The 15869-nt window shown below is 39.1% G+C and overlaps 1 protein-coding gene across 1 annotated transcript in view; it reads right to left on the bottom strand.

Annotated features, from left to right (window-relative positions):
* The window catches only part of trim62.1 (tripartite motif containing 62, tandem duplicate 1), a 30962-nt gene extending 16581 nt beyond the window's left edge, over positions 1-14381 (bottom strand). The window contains exons 1-2 of the mRNA XM_028447688.1: positions 14311-14381; positions 10695-11220 (exon numbers count right to left, since the gene is read on the bottom strand). Of these exons, the coding sequence (XP_028303489.1) occupies positions 10695-11102 (408 nt within the window). The 5' untranslated portion in view covers positions 11103-11220; positions 14311-14381. The remainder of the gene's footprint in view (positions 1-10694; positions 11221-14310) is intronic.
* Positions 14382-15869: the final 1488 nt, after the last annotated feature.

Raw genomic sequence — 15869 nt, 5'->3', positions numbered from 1 at the left:
AATGAAAATGAGAAAAACAAGGCCGAATACCAAAACATCAAAATAAATTATACAAATTATTACCAACCAAGGCTGGAAACTGAAAATGCACTTTTGGGCCATTTTTGGTGGCGAGGGAATTTTGGTCATCACTAGTATAAATAGCAGTTGTATACTCGATACCACTACTTGTGTATACCTATATCGGTCATTTTCTTTACAAAGTTTTGGATACATTTAAAAACATCACAGGCAGCCACATTGTGACCAGTTGCTAAATTATTTCAATAGTCAACTATGAAAAAAGACATCACTGCTGTCCCATTGGAGTCTCAGGGCTTTTGATTAAGAGCACAATTTTCAGTTTTTATCAACATTGCAAAGTTTTGCCTTCATTTGTAAAATAAACATTACTTGCATGAATCTGTGTATGACACACACACAGACACAGTGTGTTTGAGTGAGAGCGGATTTTCACCATAACTAAATGCAAGCTTGTGTCATCACTTAAAAAAGCTTCTTAGGATTAGTCAGACCTCTACAGTCAGCATGTTGCTGATATGAAACCATGTAACTTGTGTCATGCACACAAACAACATAAAACATGATGTCGTGGCCTGCGGGCCAGAGCCACATGGTTGAGATAACAAACAGATCGGTTGGTCTCTTCTTCATCCTAACAGCATGGATGCTGGTGGAAGCACTGGTGTGCACTTGAAAACAGACTGCAGCTTGCCAGCAGCTCTTTAGGACCAAAAAAGTGTGTGCATTCTTGTCTCTTAATCTCTTCATTCAAAGTCAAGAAAATATATAAAATATGTGCCACTTTTGTCACATCAAACTGTAAAGTATCACAACCACAATGTAGAACTTAAGGGTATTAAGTTAACTATAGTCATGCAAAAAGCAAGAAACATTGTAAAAAAAAAAAAAAAAAAAGAAAAAGAAAAAGGAATCTGCAAATTGTGTTGGACCACCAATATCAAAATGTTTCTAATGTTAAATAAGAAAAGTAGAAAGAAACCAATCTGCCTAATTGGTGTGTGTCAATTGTCCAGTTTTTCCATCGTGTTGTCAATTGTTTGTATTTTTGTCATTGTAATATTTGTTCTTCTGATCTGCCAGCGACTGCAAATGGAAAGTAGCCTTTGGCTAATTCTGGCATATTTACATTTACATGTTCATTAATATGCATGGTCCCTTTTAATTAAACAAAAAGATTAATGAAGAAATAAAAAAAGCATTTTCCAAGCAGAATATGATTCATTCATTTATTTTTAAGCAGACTTTAAATTGCCAGAAGAGGGGAAAAAAGATTTTTTTTTTTTTGGCAAAAAGCCAACGTGAGTCAGTACTACAAATATATCAATAAGTGACATCTACTGCTGAAGGCAAAAACACCAACTATAGGGTACTTTCCAGTCCCTTCAAAAAGAAAGAGAGAAAAGAAAAGAGTTTATGTGACACTAAAAATGTATACAATCTATTAGAAACTGCAATACATCCACACTCATACATACAAAGTTGTGATGTTGCCAAATGCTAATAAATCTTCTTGGCACTCCTGGAAAATTGCTGAAGAACAAGAAAATATTCAGACAGTGAAGTCGGCTCATTAAGCATGTGTAATGACAGACTGTATTTGTAGAGAGAGATGTAGAGTAAAATATTCAAAAATACTCTCCCCACATGTTTTCTAAAAAAACTAATCAAGCTGTTTTAATCATATCCTTTATTTAAGTACCTACATCTGAATCATTCTTTCTACATGCAGCATGTGGTTTGTAAACCAACTGTGAGACTCTTGTACAGAAAATATAGAGAGAGCTTTAATGGAAGGTTTGGGAAATGCTGTGTTGCTCGTGTAGACTTGATGGTGGAATAGTGTAGATTATTTATATAAAGTAAATATATAACTGGTATAACAAAGGCCCATATAGACTTAACCAACTGAAACAAATTATGAACACAATGAATTACGGTACAAAAGATTACAGCCACATTCATACCAGACCAGATCCTTCAAGAACAAAGGCTTGTAATCAGTTTTTAACTCCTGGACTAATCAGAGAATGGCCCAGTCAGAAAACCCACAAAGTAAAGCTTTACAATTTCCCAAACAAATAGGATATCAAGATCTGCAATTTATATTCCCCAAACTACTCAACCCCCTAATCATATTTGCTATTCTTTAAATCCTTTTCAGTGCATATCTGTTTACACAATTCATTACACTAGAGAATGATGCATTTTAGGGTCTGCCCTTAAATTAAAGCAGTATCTAAAGACATTAATTACTTCCAAATTTGCTTTAGTGCTTACTACAACAAAAAAGCATACACATCACACCAAATTTAAGATCTATGCATTAATCCCAGTGGAGTCCAGGAGTCATTACGGTCTGGGCAGACGGGGTATTTACCAGGCCTTTCGTCTTTCTTGGCCATGAGCTGTGGTATTCCTCTGTGTTGTCGGCTCTCATAAATCTTGTTTTCTCATCTGGTTTCACAGTACATATCAATATCCTAAGAACTTTGCGGTAGGGCTGGGTGGAGATGGGAGAGATGGGTTAAGGCTGTTAGAAGAGGGATTTATGAGGTGTCTGTGTGCGTGTGCGCGCGGGTGTGTATGTTTATAGTGGCAATGCTTTTGTACATTGCTCGATAATTCATTGTATGAAAGGTGTGGCATAAATACGGTTTGATTTGGTTAGGGTCATCTTTTTAGATGTGTCACTGAAGTCCAAATTAATCTGCCTCACAAGAGAACCAGGGCTCAGCATTGGGCCTCACTTAAAGCCACAAAACTTTGAGGACAATACTTCTATTTTTTTTTTACAAAAAAAAAAACCCAGGTAATTGCCTTTCCATTTGTGAGCAATGTCATGCTGGGCTGCCAGACCAGTTTAAGTAAAGCAATCCAGCAACCTGCAGGTTAAACTTGCTAAGTGGTGTATGCAGACCTCTAGTAGATACATTGCAAGAACAACAAGGAATTATCACATATGTGGGAGTGGAAATATACACACTATGTAGGAAGTTATTTTTGGAGAGGGATCATTTGTCATGTTGCTAAGCAGATGCACACTCAGCTACCAGATTAATTTGGAGGTTTAATGCTGTAGATTCCAACAATCCTACAATAGACTTAAGCTCAATAACATTGTTCATGTTTATTTGATGCTCTTCGTAGAGGTTATGTCACACAGATAGGTCAACTGAGAGAAGTGCAGAATAAATGTAAAGCTCCTAGTAGTATTGTTCCCACTGACCCACGGAATGTTTCCGAGCTGAATAGCAAGTACCACGTTCCTGAAAATTCAGTCAAATGACTGTTACAGCGAGTAAAACAAATTAAATTGTGCGACGTATAATCGTAATCTACGTTGAATGGCCTTTGAAATGACATATCACACAATTATGTTCAGATAAGCTCTTGACATCCGCTCATAGAATATCCATGCCAAATTACAACCCAATTCAACGAGCATTAATGGAGGGATAGTCATTTGAAAAATGGGGCCCCCTGGCGCACCTGTGACACATACGTAGGAATGGGACCCATTCATATATTGGTATGTGTCAATGATTCGGTACCACCAACTGTCGCAATATTTGACTCACAAACAAATGAGAAAACGAACGTCTCATGATATTCATTCATACAGTTTTCATACCAAACTGCATTCCTATCTAACAAGAACTAACGGAGAAGTAGTCATTTGAAAAATGGGGCCCAATGGAGTCACCGTGACTCATATGGGGAAATGGGCCCCATTCATATATTGGTATGTGCCAATGATTGGGTACCACCAACTGTCGTAATATTTGACTCGCAAATAAAAGAAAAATCAACTTTTGTTTTCTTTTGGGGTCCCAAATCAAACATCGGGCTCCGAGCGTCTGTGTACAAATGCATAGATTATACCTACCATATTTCAGCCCGGTCTGTTCACAAATTACAGAAGAAGAAGAAGAAGAACAACAAGAAGAATAAACTGAGTGGAGTTTTGTGTCCAGTAGCCCAGCCTAAAAAAGACTTAAGATGATTCCTTTCTGAGTATCAGTGCTAAAAAAATCTAAAAAACTATAGCATTACAAATATGAAATGTGATTATTCAAGCAAAGCATGACAGCATCAAAATCACATTGAATGACCAATATTACCTTGAAACATTTAAACTGAAATTATTTAAATTGACTACATGCTTGTTGTTGAATACAAACAAATACTATAAATAGGACAGTTAATTTACCATAGCAACTTGACCACTGGGAAATAAATTATCTTCCCATATGCAAGCATCTGTGATAAAGAAATCCTATTATATCAAAAATTCGCTAAAGAAACAAAGCTGATCTCATGCTCAGAGTATCATCAAAAAAACGTGTAGCAACTTCTGTTTTTTCTGCTAAAACCAGACACGATGAAAAAGCAATGGCAAAAGGTTGATACCTTTTAACAGACATTTGATTTGACCTAAGAGGCACATGTAAAAGTAATCAAACATTCTATAACACACACTTTGTCCTGTGGCTACTGTTTTTCAGCCAAGACTGAGGAAAACATCCCAAGTGCAGTGAAAGATGCAAGCAATCTCTGCTCAATTACTGTAAAGCCAGGCCATCTCAAATTTGATTTGTCTTCTCTGTGACTCCATTTCAGCCTGACTGCAGCCCCTCTGCCAGAACACCAAGATCAAGCTGTGTAAGCTGTCATGGTTGTGATCAGTATAGGGTGTGAGAGTGTAGACAAAACCCCTTAAAAAAAAAAAAAAAAAAAAGAAGAAAAATGCCACAAACCAAGAGGAAAATAATGACACACAAATGAAAGTAAGTGATGGAGTTGCTAAATAAAAAGAGAACAGACAGACCAAATCTACAGGGGAGATGATAGCCATGGTTGCCCTTGAAATTGCCTGACTCATTACTGCAGTAGAACGGCCATGCATAAATGGCAGGCTCAAAGAAAAATAGCTCTTAGCTAAGTGCTGACAAAGAGTGAGAGATAGCCCTGTTATAAGCAACAAGGGGATGCTTTAAAGACCAATTCGATGTTCATAAAGAACCCTGCAAAACAAAGAGGTGTGCAAAGAAAAGTGAGGACACACTTTATAAATAATGCCAGAGCCTTAGTATGTGATAGATTAACAAACTCACAGCACACTAGCCTGCTTATTGTTTCATATAATCTATTGCGGCCAATACAAAGTTCCTAATACAAACACATTAGACAGATGCTTATGATTTTCCTTTTTTGGTCTTAACCACATGTCAGGTAAAACACAAATCATCCTTTAGGTAAACAGACTACAGGAGGAGTCCATCAGAACCAGCAATGCTGTGGAAACAGAGACTTGGCTCCTGATGTCAATTCCTGTTTGTACTCTGCAGAATTTGACCACCATCCTTGATGTGATGTGATGAAATCCACAGCTTCCGTCAGGGAAAAATAAAGTCAGCCTGACTGCCCCACAGAAGATGTCATTGGTTGCATGACTAACGGAGGAGACAGGATTGTGCGCGCTACTAAGCCTGTTGATTAAAAAACCCTGGATATTTTTTCCAGGACAAAAAGCATGTCTATTTTGGAGTGAGGGAATGGAGCTCTGTAGATAGGAATGTGTAGCCTACTGAATGTAACCTTATTTAATGAGTTCAAAATGAGTCTGGAAGGTAAAACAAATTCTAAAATTGTCCTTGGGATGTTGTTCGTAGATTGCTAGAGCTGATAAGGGCAGTTTTTTATACCTTTAGTTTTCAAAAACTTTTTTAGATAACTTACAAGTGCTTTTCCCCCTTATACAGAGGTTTAAATAGTGCTCCAAGCTGTCCAATGTGACTGCGGAAATAAGCCCTCCTACTAATCAGAATGCATTAGATCTCTGTGAAACCTCTGCTCTGTAAAGCAAATGGAAAGACTGCAGATAAATCCACCTCAATGTCTTTTATGTGGAGACATACCAGCAAGCTTGCAACTATATGATATCCAAGTGAATATTTGCCAGATGTACATTGTACGTAGGCTTCTTTGCCGCACAATGACTGGGCTGCAACGGGTGTGCCTGCAGACTTTCCCACTGAAGCATTTCCAGTGGAAGCTCATGCAAATCAACAGGAGGCAAAGCTCTCAGCCCAGTAACAGGACTCTGGGCTTGAGGTCACTAGGGTGAGATGCTAAGCTAAGGAGATTACATCCTGTTACTGACTAACCAAAGGCTGCACTTGTCACTATGTGAGTAATCCAGAAATACCGACAAACAGAGAGCTGATATGCTATGACACAAGACACTATGCTTGAACACAGTGAATGCAGAATAAGACCTAAGATAGTTTGCATTGCCTGAGTGTATTTTTAATAGTGAAAGGACTTGATTTATATAGCGCTTTATCCCCACCGAGGAAGTCCCAAAGCGCTTCACAATATCAGCTCATTCACCCATTCACACACCAATGGGACTGAGCTAGAATGAATGCAAGGCACTAGTCAACCAATGGGAGCAACTTAGGTTTCAATGTCTTGCCATTGACATTTCGACACATAGACAGGGATAGCCCTGGAATCAAACCCCCAACTTCTCCATCAGAAGACAACCTCTCTACCACCTGAGCCACGGTCATCCCATAATGTGCACAATATTGGCTTTAGACGGTGTCTGAATTTTTTATTCATGTTGGATATTTCAAGGTTGGAGAAGCACTAAATGACTATTAATTTGTAAGTAGGCCATTGCATTGTTGAGTTTGGTAATTGCTGCTTTGGGGTCTCTTTTTGGGGAAGCTTTTCATTTGACTGTGTGTGAGAGACACATTGGCTACCTTAGAATGGCAGCAATGAGGCAAGCTGGGTAAATTGCCAGTCTGTACATCTTCTTGTTTCCTGGGTAAGCACAAGCTCCAGCAACCCTTTGAACAGGTATAACTGATTTATTAGCCGATACAAATATTAAGGGTTTTCTTTTGTCCAAAAAACATCACAATCACCTGCATAACATTGGTCTAATTTACCATTTACCACAGGAATTGTTATCCTACTGCTTTGCAAAGTCACCAAAGTGATCGACTCAACATTGATAAGGTATATCCTGAAAGCCCAGGTAAAACTATAAACAATGGATAAATAAATTGAAAGATGCAGCTAGAGCCAGTTAAACATCCCTTTCCCAAATTGTCAAACAATTCATGACAAAGATACCAAGGTGGCACACGACCCACCGAAGCTTTCCCACAAGACAAAATTCCAAGGTTCAGTTTAAAGAGGCCATGGTGTGTTGGCACACACAGGAAATGCACCTCTAACCCAGACAGACAAAACACGGAGCGACTGTTTCCATACTTTCGGATATGACCAACATGTTGTTTTGGAATTTAGTTAAGTATTGTCAAGCTATAAGGGAAATCCGAGTCTCTCTAATAGATTTCTTTGCGTTTGACACACAATGTCCAAAAAGTTTGATGGATACAAACAATAAGACAACTAGGGAAAACAGCCTCATGTCACCTGACATTCATAACATGTAGTTCTGCCAAGATTAGAAATTCAGACTAACAGAAGGAACATTACCACCTCAAACATTCAAGCATCTCCTGCTTCTTTCAGTAGTTTTGTGTTTGTCTGCCAACGATGAGTCATCACACAACAAACCACCCCACTTGTAGATTTATAAAGGCGTGGATGCCAAGCTCATCATGGAACATAGTTATTTCCAATGGGGCCTCAAATCTCTTTCAGGATTGTGAACCAAGGGACGCTCAGGCACTCCTGGCAGATCACAGAACGCCGGATTTCTGTCTTGAAAAGAGGCTCAAAACCCTGGGGCCAGCTGATGTCCAAAAAGAAAAAGGAGAAAAATCTTGTGCTGAGTCTAATTGCTTCAGCTTCAAGATTACACACTTGTGACCTTTCTCAAGCTTCCAGACTCAGCCTGGTTAGAAAACAAATAAGAACTACCACTTACCAATAAACAAAATATGCATATCTAATTAGAAAGACATGTAAAATATTTTTGTGAACAATTTTAAACCTGAAAATATAATCCATGGGAAACAGCCAGTCTTAGTGTGACGATAAGTTTCTGTGGTGGTTTTCTCCACATTTTCTTAAATATTGTTTTATTAATTTCTACGGAAAACAAGGGTGTGGGTTGGAGCAACTTTGGGCCTGAGAATCTACAGCCGGCAATGAGCTAAACTGTTTACATACGAGATGGGATGGAGATCAAGCTGAGCGACATGAGGTAGGAGAGAGAGAGTGGACTTACTGGTAGACGAGTCTTGAAAGACATTGAAGCCATTTAGAGAAGGAAAATCCTAACCAGAAGTACCCATTGCAGACCCTAACTGGCATGGCCCGACATCACTACCGGCATCTGAGGTGAGCATAATGGTGGCCACTGTGTCTCCCGTACTTCTTTTTTATTAAAAAAAAAAAAAAAAAAAACACAGACTAAACCTCTAGTATTATATAGGATTTTTTGAGAGAGCTTACAATTACAATTCACTCTAGGTACACCTTAACAGCTGATGTCTTTTGGTGTCTAGAATTCTACAAAAATTATTAATGCTCACTCTTTTAAATTAGCAATAGCAGATTTGAAAACAGAGCTTCAATGAGAAAAATGTGTGAAGATGAAGGTTACACAGGCAGTGATCCTTTTCTTTCTTTGAGACTTGTGACAAACAGCCACTCAGAGTGAGTGAATATTTGCAATGAAATATGCAAGAACAATTGAATTTTGGTAATTTGAGGCATTCCAAAACAGATAAGATAGTTTATTAACCACTCTAAAGTTTCAAACTATGCTGCAATCAGAAAATTGTATATTCTTAGCTAATTAAAGCAGTGGGGAAGAGTAAGCTAATTACAGAGCAACTGCATTTCTTAGGCATATGGTGCAAATGGACGATTAAACATCACAGCTTCAAGCAGGGAAGATTTTCAAAAGTTTAGTCAATTACAGTTACTGTCCTTTTGTTATTGGCTCTCCTTACTGTTTACCAAAGGTTTTTACAAAATGATGAATTAGATTTTTTTTTTTATTGGGTGCTTGTAACTTCACAGGCTCATAGTTTATACATCACAAACCTGAGTTTTTGTCCAAAAAGAAATAACAAAATTTACAAAAATTAACACAACAAAAACAGGTATTATATAAAAAACTTACAACCAAATAAAATAATGTTATAAACAAAAAACCTTTCTTAGAAAGAAACAGAAAAGACAACAAGAGGCAGACAAAGTAGATACAAATATCTAAACTGGTAAGAATAGACAAGAAATATAAAACAGACCCCCATAAGATTAGCCTGGAATGTGCTGCTCTGCATACCGCAGCAAAAGAAAACCATGATTAAAAGCTTCATATCACAGTTATGAGATTTTGTCTCAGCAGGACCAGAATTATTCAAATAGTGAGGGAGAAAAAAATATATATATATCCTAAAACATTACATCTGCCTGTAAATTCAAATTTCATTTATTCTAAACTGAAGACCAAGATGTGAAATACAACATTCTTAAATATTGTATCACTATGCTGCTGAGGGAATAGCACAGATATGGCAGAAATGGTAAGAAAACAAAGAATGCATTTGACATGCAAATATTGTGTCATTCCAGAATGAACTGAATAACGAAGGCCTTGATTTTTTCAAAATGCTTGGTAAAGAAAATCAGACAGAGAGCAGGAGTAATTACAAGGTTTGGTGTCCTTTCACATTTAATTTTTGAGGTTTATGGTAAAGCAAAACCGTAAAAATACTGCATGCTAGTTAAGCAACCTGTACACTAGTGCTGTTTGCCCAGTTATAAGAACCAGTGTTTGTTTTCTTAGATTAGGGGCATTACACTCATTGTATTCCAGGAGCCACAAACGGCTCTATTTATTTCCAAGTTGGTCTAATAGGAAAATTTGGGTACAATACGCCTCTCATTTAGATGCATTCAAGCTGATCCTGACCAATCAATGAGCTGGGATTTATTCTTATTTCCTGTCTCCCTTCTAGGTAAGCTTTCAATACATGCAGCACCTACCCAAACAAGCAAAACAGCGTATTGTTACCTTCTAGGGACAATCAAATAGCAAATATTGACAACCGGTGTTTTCAAACACCTGTCAAGAGCAACAACAGAGACAATAGTCCATTGACTGGGACAATTTTCTGAAAGGTTGACAAATAATGACAAATAGATATATCTTACAAAAAGAAAACACAAGCATGTTTTAAAGAGTCAGTCATGAGTTTCAAAATGAAAACACTGAAAGAAAATGAAAGTTTTCTAATGCAGAACACACTTTCTATTTGATAATTATGGTACTTCTAGCATGCAACAGTGCCCATAGTCAGTTTTTAGTTTACCAGGCAACCTGAAGCTCTTTTTTCCTCTGCTGCCTGCTCCTCAGAAAGCAAATCCACTGACCTGTGATCATTGCATCATAATGAGGGCTACTAACTGGAATCCAATAATGATCTGAGCTCAGCACACTAATATAGGCATCGTGAAAAAATGAATTGCTGGGTCTCATTCCTCAACACCTACTGTGCCCCAAGTGTTTAAAGCAAAGACTCCCTGAAATTCTTCGGTCGATCAACAAATAACTAAATTTTGAACAAAGTGGGCAGCTCCAATGGGGGTAAATGAGTGCAACCGAGTGAGTGTGTGCACAGAAGAAAACGTCAACATTACCCTCGCTAATGATCTGTCACCAAACTGACCTGTATCTCTTCGTACGCCTCGTCAATGCTGGTCACTTGGTGTTGTTCGTGGAGAGCTGGTTCGTCGCAGAAGAAGCACACAAGGTTTTTGTCAGTGAGACAGAAGAGCTTCACCTTCTCGTGGTCTTTGCACGGGTAGGTGCTCCTTTTAGCATTAAGGATGGCGTCAAGTGGGAAGGCCGAGTATCTCTCGACAATGTTGGACAACTTAAGACTTGGTGACAAAAGTGGATCGGCGAAGGTCCTCCGACACTCGGGGCAGTCCCTCGCTCCGTGAGGCTCCTGCCGGCTCCAGTGTTCTGTGATGCACTTTCGGCAGAAGTAGTGCTCGCAGCCAAAGCTGACGGGGTCGTGGTAGATGCTGAGGCAGATAGAACAAAGGAGCTCGTCCTTTAGACAGCAAGCCATTTGCAGAAGCAGAGGCTGAGTGGCATCTAAGGCGCAATGTTCAGGGGCAGAAGTGCAGGCTCATGTGGGAGTTTATTGATGTGCTCCTTGGCAGGCTTCAGATTCAGTATTACTCTCACTGCAAAAAAATGAACAAAAAGAATAAAATCCACATTAAGCAGCAGCTAATAATTTTTAAAGTCCTTGTGTTACCATTTTAAATGCTAAATTAATCTATTCAACCTGGAAAGTGCTTCTGCAAGGTGTTTTAATGATGTCCATCTTAACATAAAATGTGGCTTTTAAAGAAAATATTTTGTGCCTTCAAGCTGGGAGTGCTGAAGGTGTATAAAATATGGTGTAGAAGAAACGGTTAGCCTCCCTGTGGGCTTCTCTGCTGAGGATTTGACCTCGTGACCTAAAGACGGACAAGAAGACAACCGCCTGCCTGGTGTCAGATCGAGACTCAGCCCGCGGATGCATGTGACGACTGATAACACCCCCGTCCCTCAGGTCCCGGTTGCTTCCCAGAGTCAGATTGCGGTTAGCTGTTATCTGCTATTGTAGTCTAAGCCAAGTTTTCTCTGTATATAACTGTATACTGTAAGTCTATATACACTGGCAACATAAATACAATGTATATGACCCTACTTGTTTACAGATACTGAATTGATATGTTTGAATGATTACCTCAACCGTGTGCTCTGGCCATGTTGTTTTTTTACATCCATGTTGCCTTTAATACAGAGAATCCAAAAATCGGATGCTGGCCAAAGCAATGATTAGAATGCATTAGTGGCAAGCCATGCACTGTTTTTCACTTTTCTTACCAGATATTTGCATGATTTTATTCATAGAATGTGATGGTAATTATCAACTTCCAAATCACTCCCATAGATTGTCTGTTGAATGTTGAAGGTGAAGCTCCATCTTGAGTGCCTACAAAGATGAGCTGTAACATTTATGTGCCTGCCTGATACCACAGCACACCATCAGAGGCAATTTAAAAGATTGAGAGTGTTTGCAAGTAAGAGCAGAGCTGGGTTAAAAAAAAAATTTAAAAAAAGATTAATTCATCTTAATTGATTCATAAAACCGTATTATACATTTTTGTACCATGTAATGCAGTGCTGTAGGATTAACTCTTAAAGGTCCAGTATTATGCTATTTTTCACCCATCTCCATTTGTTCTAAGAACCCCAACAACATAGTATTTAAGGTTTATTTTCCAAAACTTGCCTGTTTTCCAGAGTTTTAGCCTCTGAAAAGGGACTTTCTGAGCAGCTCTAAAAACGGGATGTTTTGGGGTCTTCGTGCATATTCACGAGTGGGCGTGTCTATAGACGCAGACTTCATGCCTCGCTCTTGCAAGGGTGATCAATGATCACCAAAGCGATTTTCCTTCTGCTATCAACACACTGTTATTGTTTTCAGCCAAAAAACTGCACATTACAGTAAAACACATGGCTATTTAAGCGACTATTGTGATTGTGAGTCCGTCTCAGCGCTTCAGGCTGTGTTTATCACAGTCGCAGCAGAGTCATTCTGCTGCTTCAAACACTCACTGGCTGATAATGGCGCATTCACACTAAACACGTTAAAAGCAGCAGGTGTACATTCACAATATATGGTGGACACGCTTCTAGTGAGCGTCAGAGATCCCGCTGTGCGTCCCGCGCCTCCTGTGCGGCGCGTTTTGAGGCTTTTTTGCGCGGCTGACGCTTTTGACGTGCGTCCGGCTCCTCCAACATGGCAGACGGTGGAGTTGGGATTGTTGAACTTTTGGGGCATACCGCGGCACGTCAACCAATCAGGAGCGTTCCCCAACCGTAACGTATTCAGAATAAGGAGAAGAGAGGAGGCGGAGACAGATGGACAGGCGCTCTTCTGCTGGACTAGAGTGCCTGTAGTTGGTGTCCTGGTAGGAGATGTGAGCGCCGATATGGGTCAGCAGGTCATCAAACTGGGCAAGGGCGAGACGGAAGTAGCACTGAAAGTGACTCTCTTCCGAGCGCAGCTTCGGTGAATCCAGAAACGGCTCCGAGGCGCAAATAAAGCCAAGCCACTCCCTCGATAATGTAGAGCCAATGAACATCTTCTCCTCCTCCTCCTCCTCAGTTCTATTAGTATTAACTGCAGGAATAGTGTATTGCAGTGTATGTACGAGGCGATAGAATGAATACTAACAATGGAACGACTCAGCGCATTGAAAAATTTCTTGCCTGGGCGTGGTTTGTAGGGGGCGTCGCCTTTACTGTACCCGGAGCTGCAGTTGGATATACTTGCATTTGGTACTTACACCGGCAGCAGGAGGGGGCAATTCAGACTTTAGTGATGACACAAAAGTTTTTCCGCTCGTTTTTCAGAGGAGGGCAGAGCAGCAGCTCAGAGAGCAAAATTAGTGAGGATTGCTGAAGATGCAGGAAGGAAGCCCAATAATACTTCAGGGGTATTTTTGATAAGGAATGAACATTGTAACAAGGTTAAAAGCTCAAAAAGTAGATTTATATAGGCCCTTTAATTTAAATAAATGTTTTTCTACTGCTTTAAGAAAGTTATATTTATAACCACTATTCAAGTCAAATTGTGAAATTCTTTCATTGAAAATCGAATTGAATCGTGAATCGATTTGAGAAATCTGAATTGATACCCAGCTCTACTAAATAAGGTGACCAATGTTATAATTGATATCTAGTTTTAAATACTATCACTGATCGACATAATTTATGATGCAATATTTACCTTTTTAACGATTGACACAAGACTGCTTTCACTTTCCTTCCATTCACGTCTACTGAGAGATTAAACATTTATTTGCTCTGTCTGTGTGAGTGATCTCACACACACACACACACACACACACACACACACACACACACACACACACACACACACACACACACACACACACACACACGGCTTCAGCTTTTTGTCCATTTTCACCAGTTACCAGAAGCTTTTAAGTTTAAAATACCGTCTTTTATTTGCATTTACTCACGTCGCTTTTCCGTAAACACTAAAGACTGTCTCAACACTACGACAAAAAAAAAGCCAAGCACAGCGGGAGGATGACAGGACGCAAGGGCATAAAAGAGGTCTAAACTATACTGAGACAACTACATATTGACAGGCTGTGGTAAGAATGTGCCCGCCATACATATCAGTGTCTTAGAAAGACCCATTGTTCAGGGAGTAAAACGCAAAATTGGATAAATTGTCATGGACTCACCCATCTCACTAAAGCGACATCAGCGGCTTCAGTGGCAGAGCTTGAGTCAATCAGGAAGGAGAACAACTCACAGCGGCAACAGGCGCTACCAACGTTCCCTCACACAGGGGTGGATCATAAACACAGCTTTAGCTTTACCCATTAGTTTCGTCCGAAACACCACCATGTGACGGTAAACAAAAGTTGACATGACATTTCGATCGAGTGCTTAAAATTTGTTCGAATAAATATAAGATTTAAACATACAAGTGTGATTCTAACCCCCCTCGCCAGATTTCAGAGTGGTTCAGCCTTCTCGCTGATTGGCTACTTTCGTTGAAAAGAACAAAATTAACCCAAAATGACAAAAAAAAACTAAAGGATTTGCGGTGGACGTGGATTCAGTTTACATGTATTGACTTTTTAAACTATTTTAATTTAACTGTCACCGTTTAATGGGATATTTAAATGAGCCGGCCATGATGGGAATGTAAATGCCTGCAGTACACTTTTATATCCAGCAGGTGTCAGGTGTGTACACGGAAATATGATAGACTTTGGCTGCGTCCGAATAGTCCCTCCTATCTCCTTTCCTATCCACTTTTCCTTAACCCCGTGGATGACAACACGGGGTTAAGGAAAGGTGTTAGGAGAGGAGTTAGGAAATCAGACGCACTTCAACTAGGCGACGTAATAATCAGACTGCCGCGAAGGTTAGTGACGTCAGCCGTGGTGAAAAAACTACAAATTTCCGAAAATGGACTAAAAGCATATTTATATATATTGATATAATCTCAAAAATCACACGATTTGAATGTTTAGATAACTGGCCTCAAGTGATGAACTGACAAACTTTCAAGAAAATTAATTTTCTCGGTATCAAAACTAATTCAAAATGAGCATTTCCAAAAGAAAATGTCCCATGTTGCAGATCAAAGCTGAAGTACACACTATACGAGGTAAACAAATGTAACAAACAAACAAAAAAGAAAAAGAAAAAAAGGTCTCAGCTTTGTGCAATAGTTTAAATAGAGTTTTGGTTTCTAAAAGATGGGGACTGGTAAACACTAGAAAGACTAAAAGTAATAGTGGGAAATCAAGGTGTAGTCACATTTTATTCTGCTTGTCTGTACGTCAACACATCATTCAGACTGGAGTATGGGACTATCTATAAATGCCAATGCTAATAGATCTCAACGACTGATGAGGAGAAATCAAAAATCCTGATGCGTACAAAGGTTTTCATTTGAGCGTTAATCTAGCTGCATATAAGCACAATTAAGCATCTTTATTGTTTTACAGTAGCTTTTTTTAAATCAAAGTCTGGCAGCCAAAACAATACATTCGCTGGAATACATCAGCGGATGTACGGAAATTGTGCAGGTTTGGCAGTACATATGGCATGTTTATTTCTAATTCTAACCTTCTCACTACATACGTTTTACAGTTCTCTAAAGCTGTATTTTGTGATGCTAATAAAAACTCAAACTTCTTTTCGAATAATATTGTTGATTTACTTGTGAGGATTTTGCTCAGAGCCAGCTTTGATTTGCTTTTCTATTAAAACCACAAACAAAAGA

The sequence above is a fragment of the Gouania willdenowi genome, chromosome 5 (assembly GCF_900634775.1).
Source record: "Gouania willdenowi chromosome 5, fGouWil2.1, whole genome shotgun sequence".
NCBI classification, from domain to species: domain Eukaryota; kingdom Metazoa; phylum Chordata; class Actinopteri; order Blenniiformes; family Gobiesocidae; genus Gouania; species Gouania willdenowi.
This window is presented reverse-complemented; position numbering and strand designations above follow the sequence as displayed.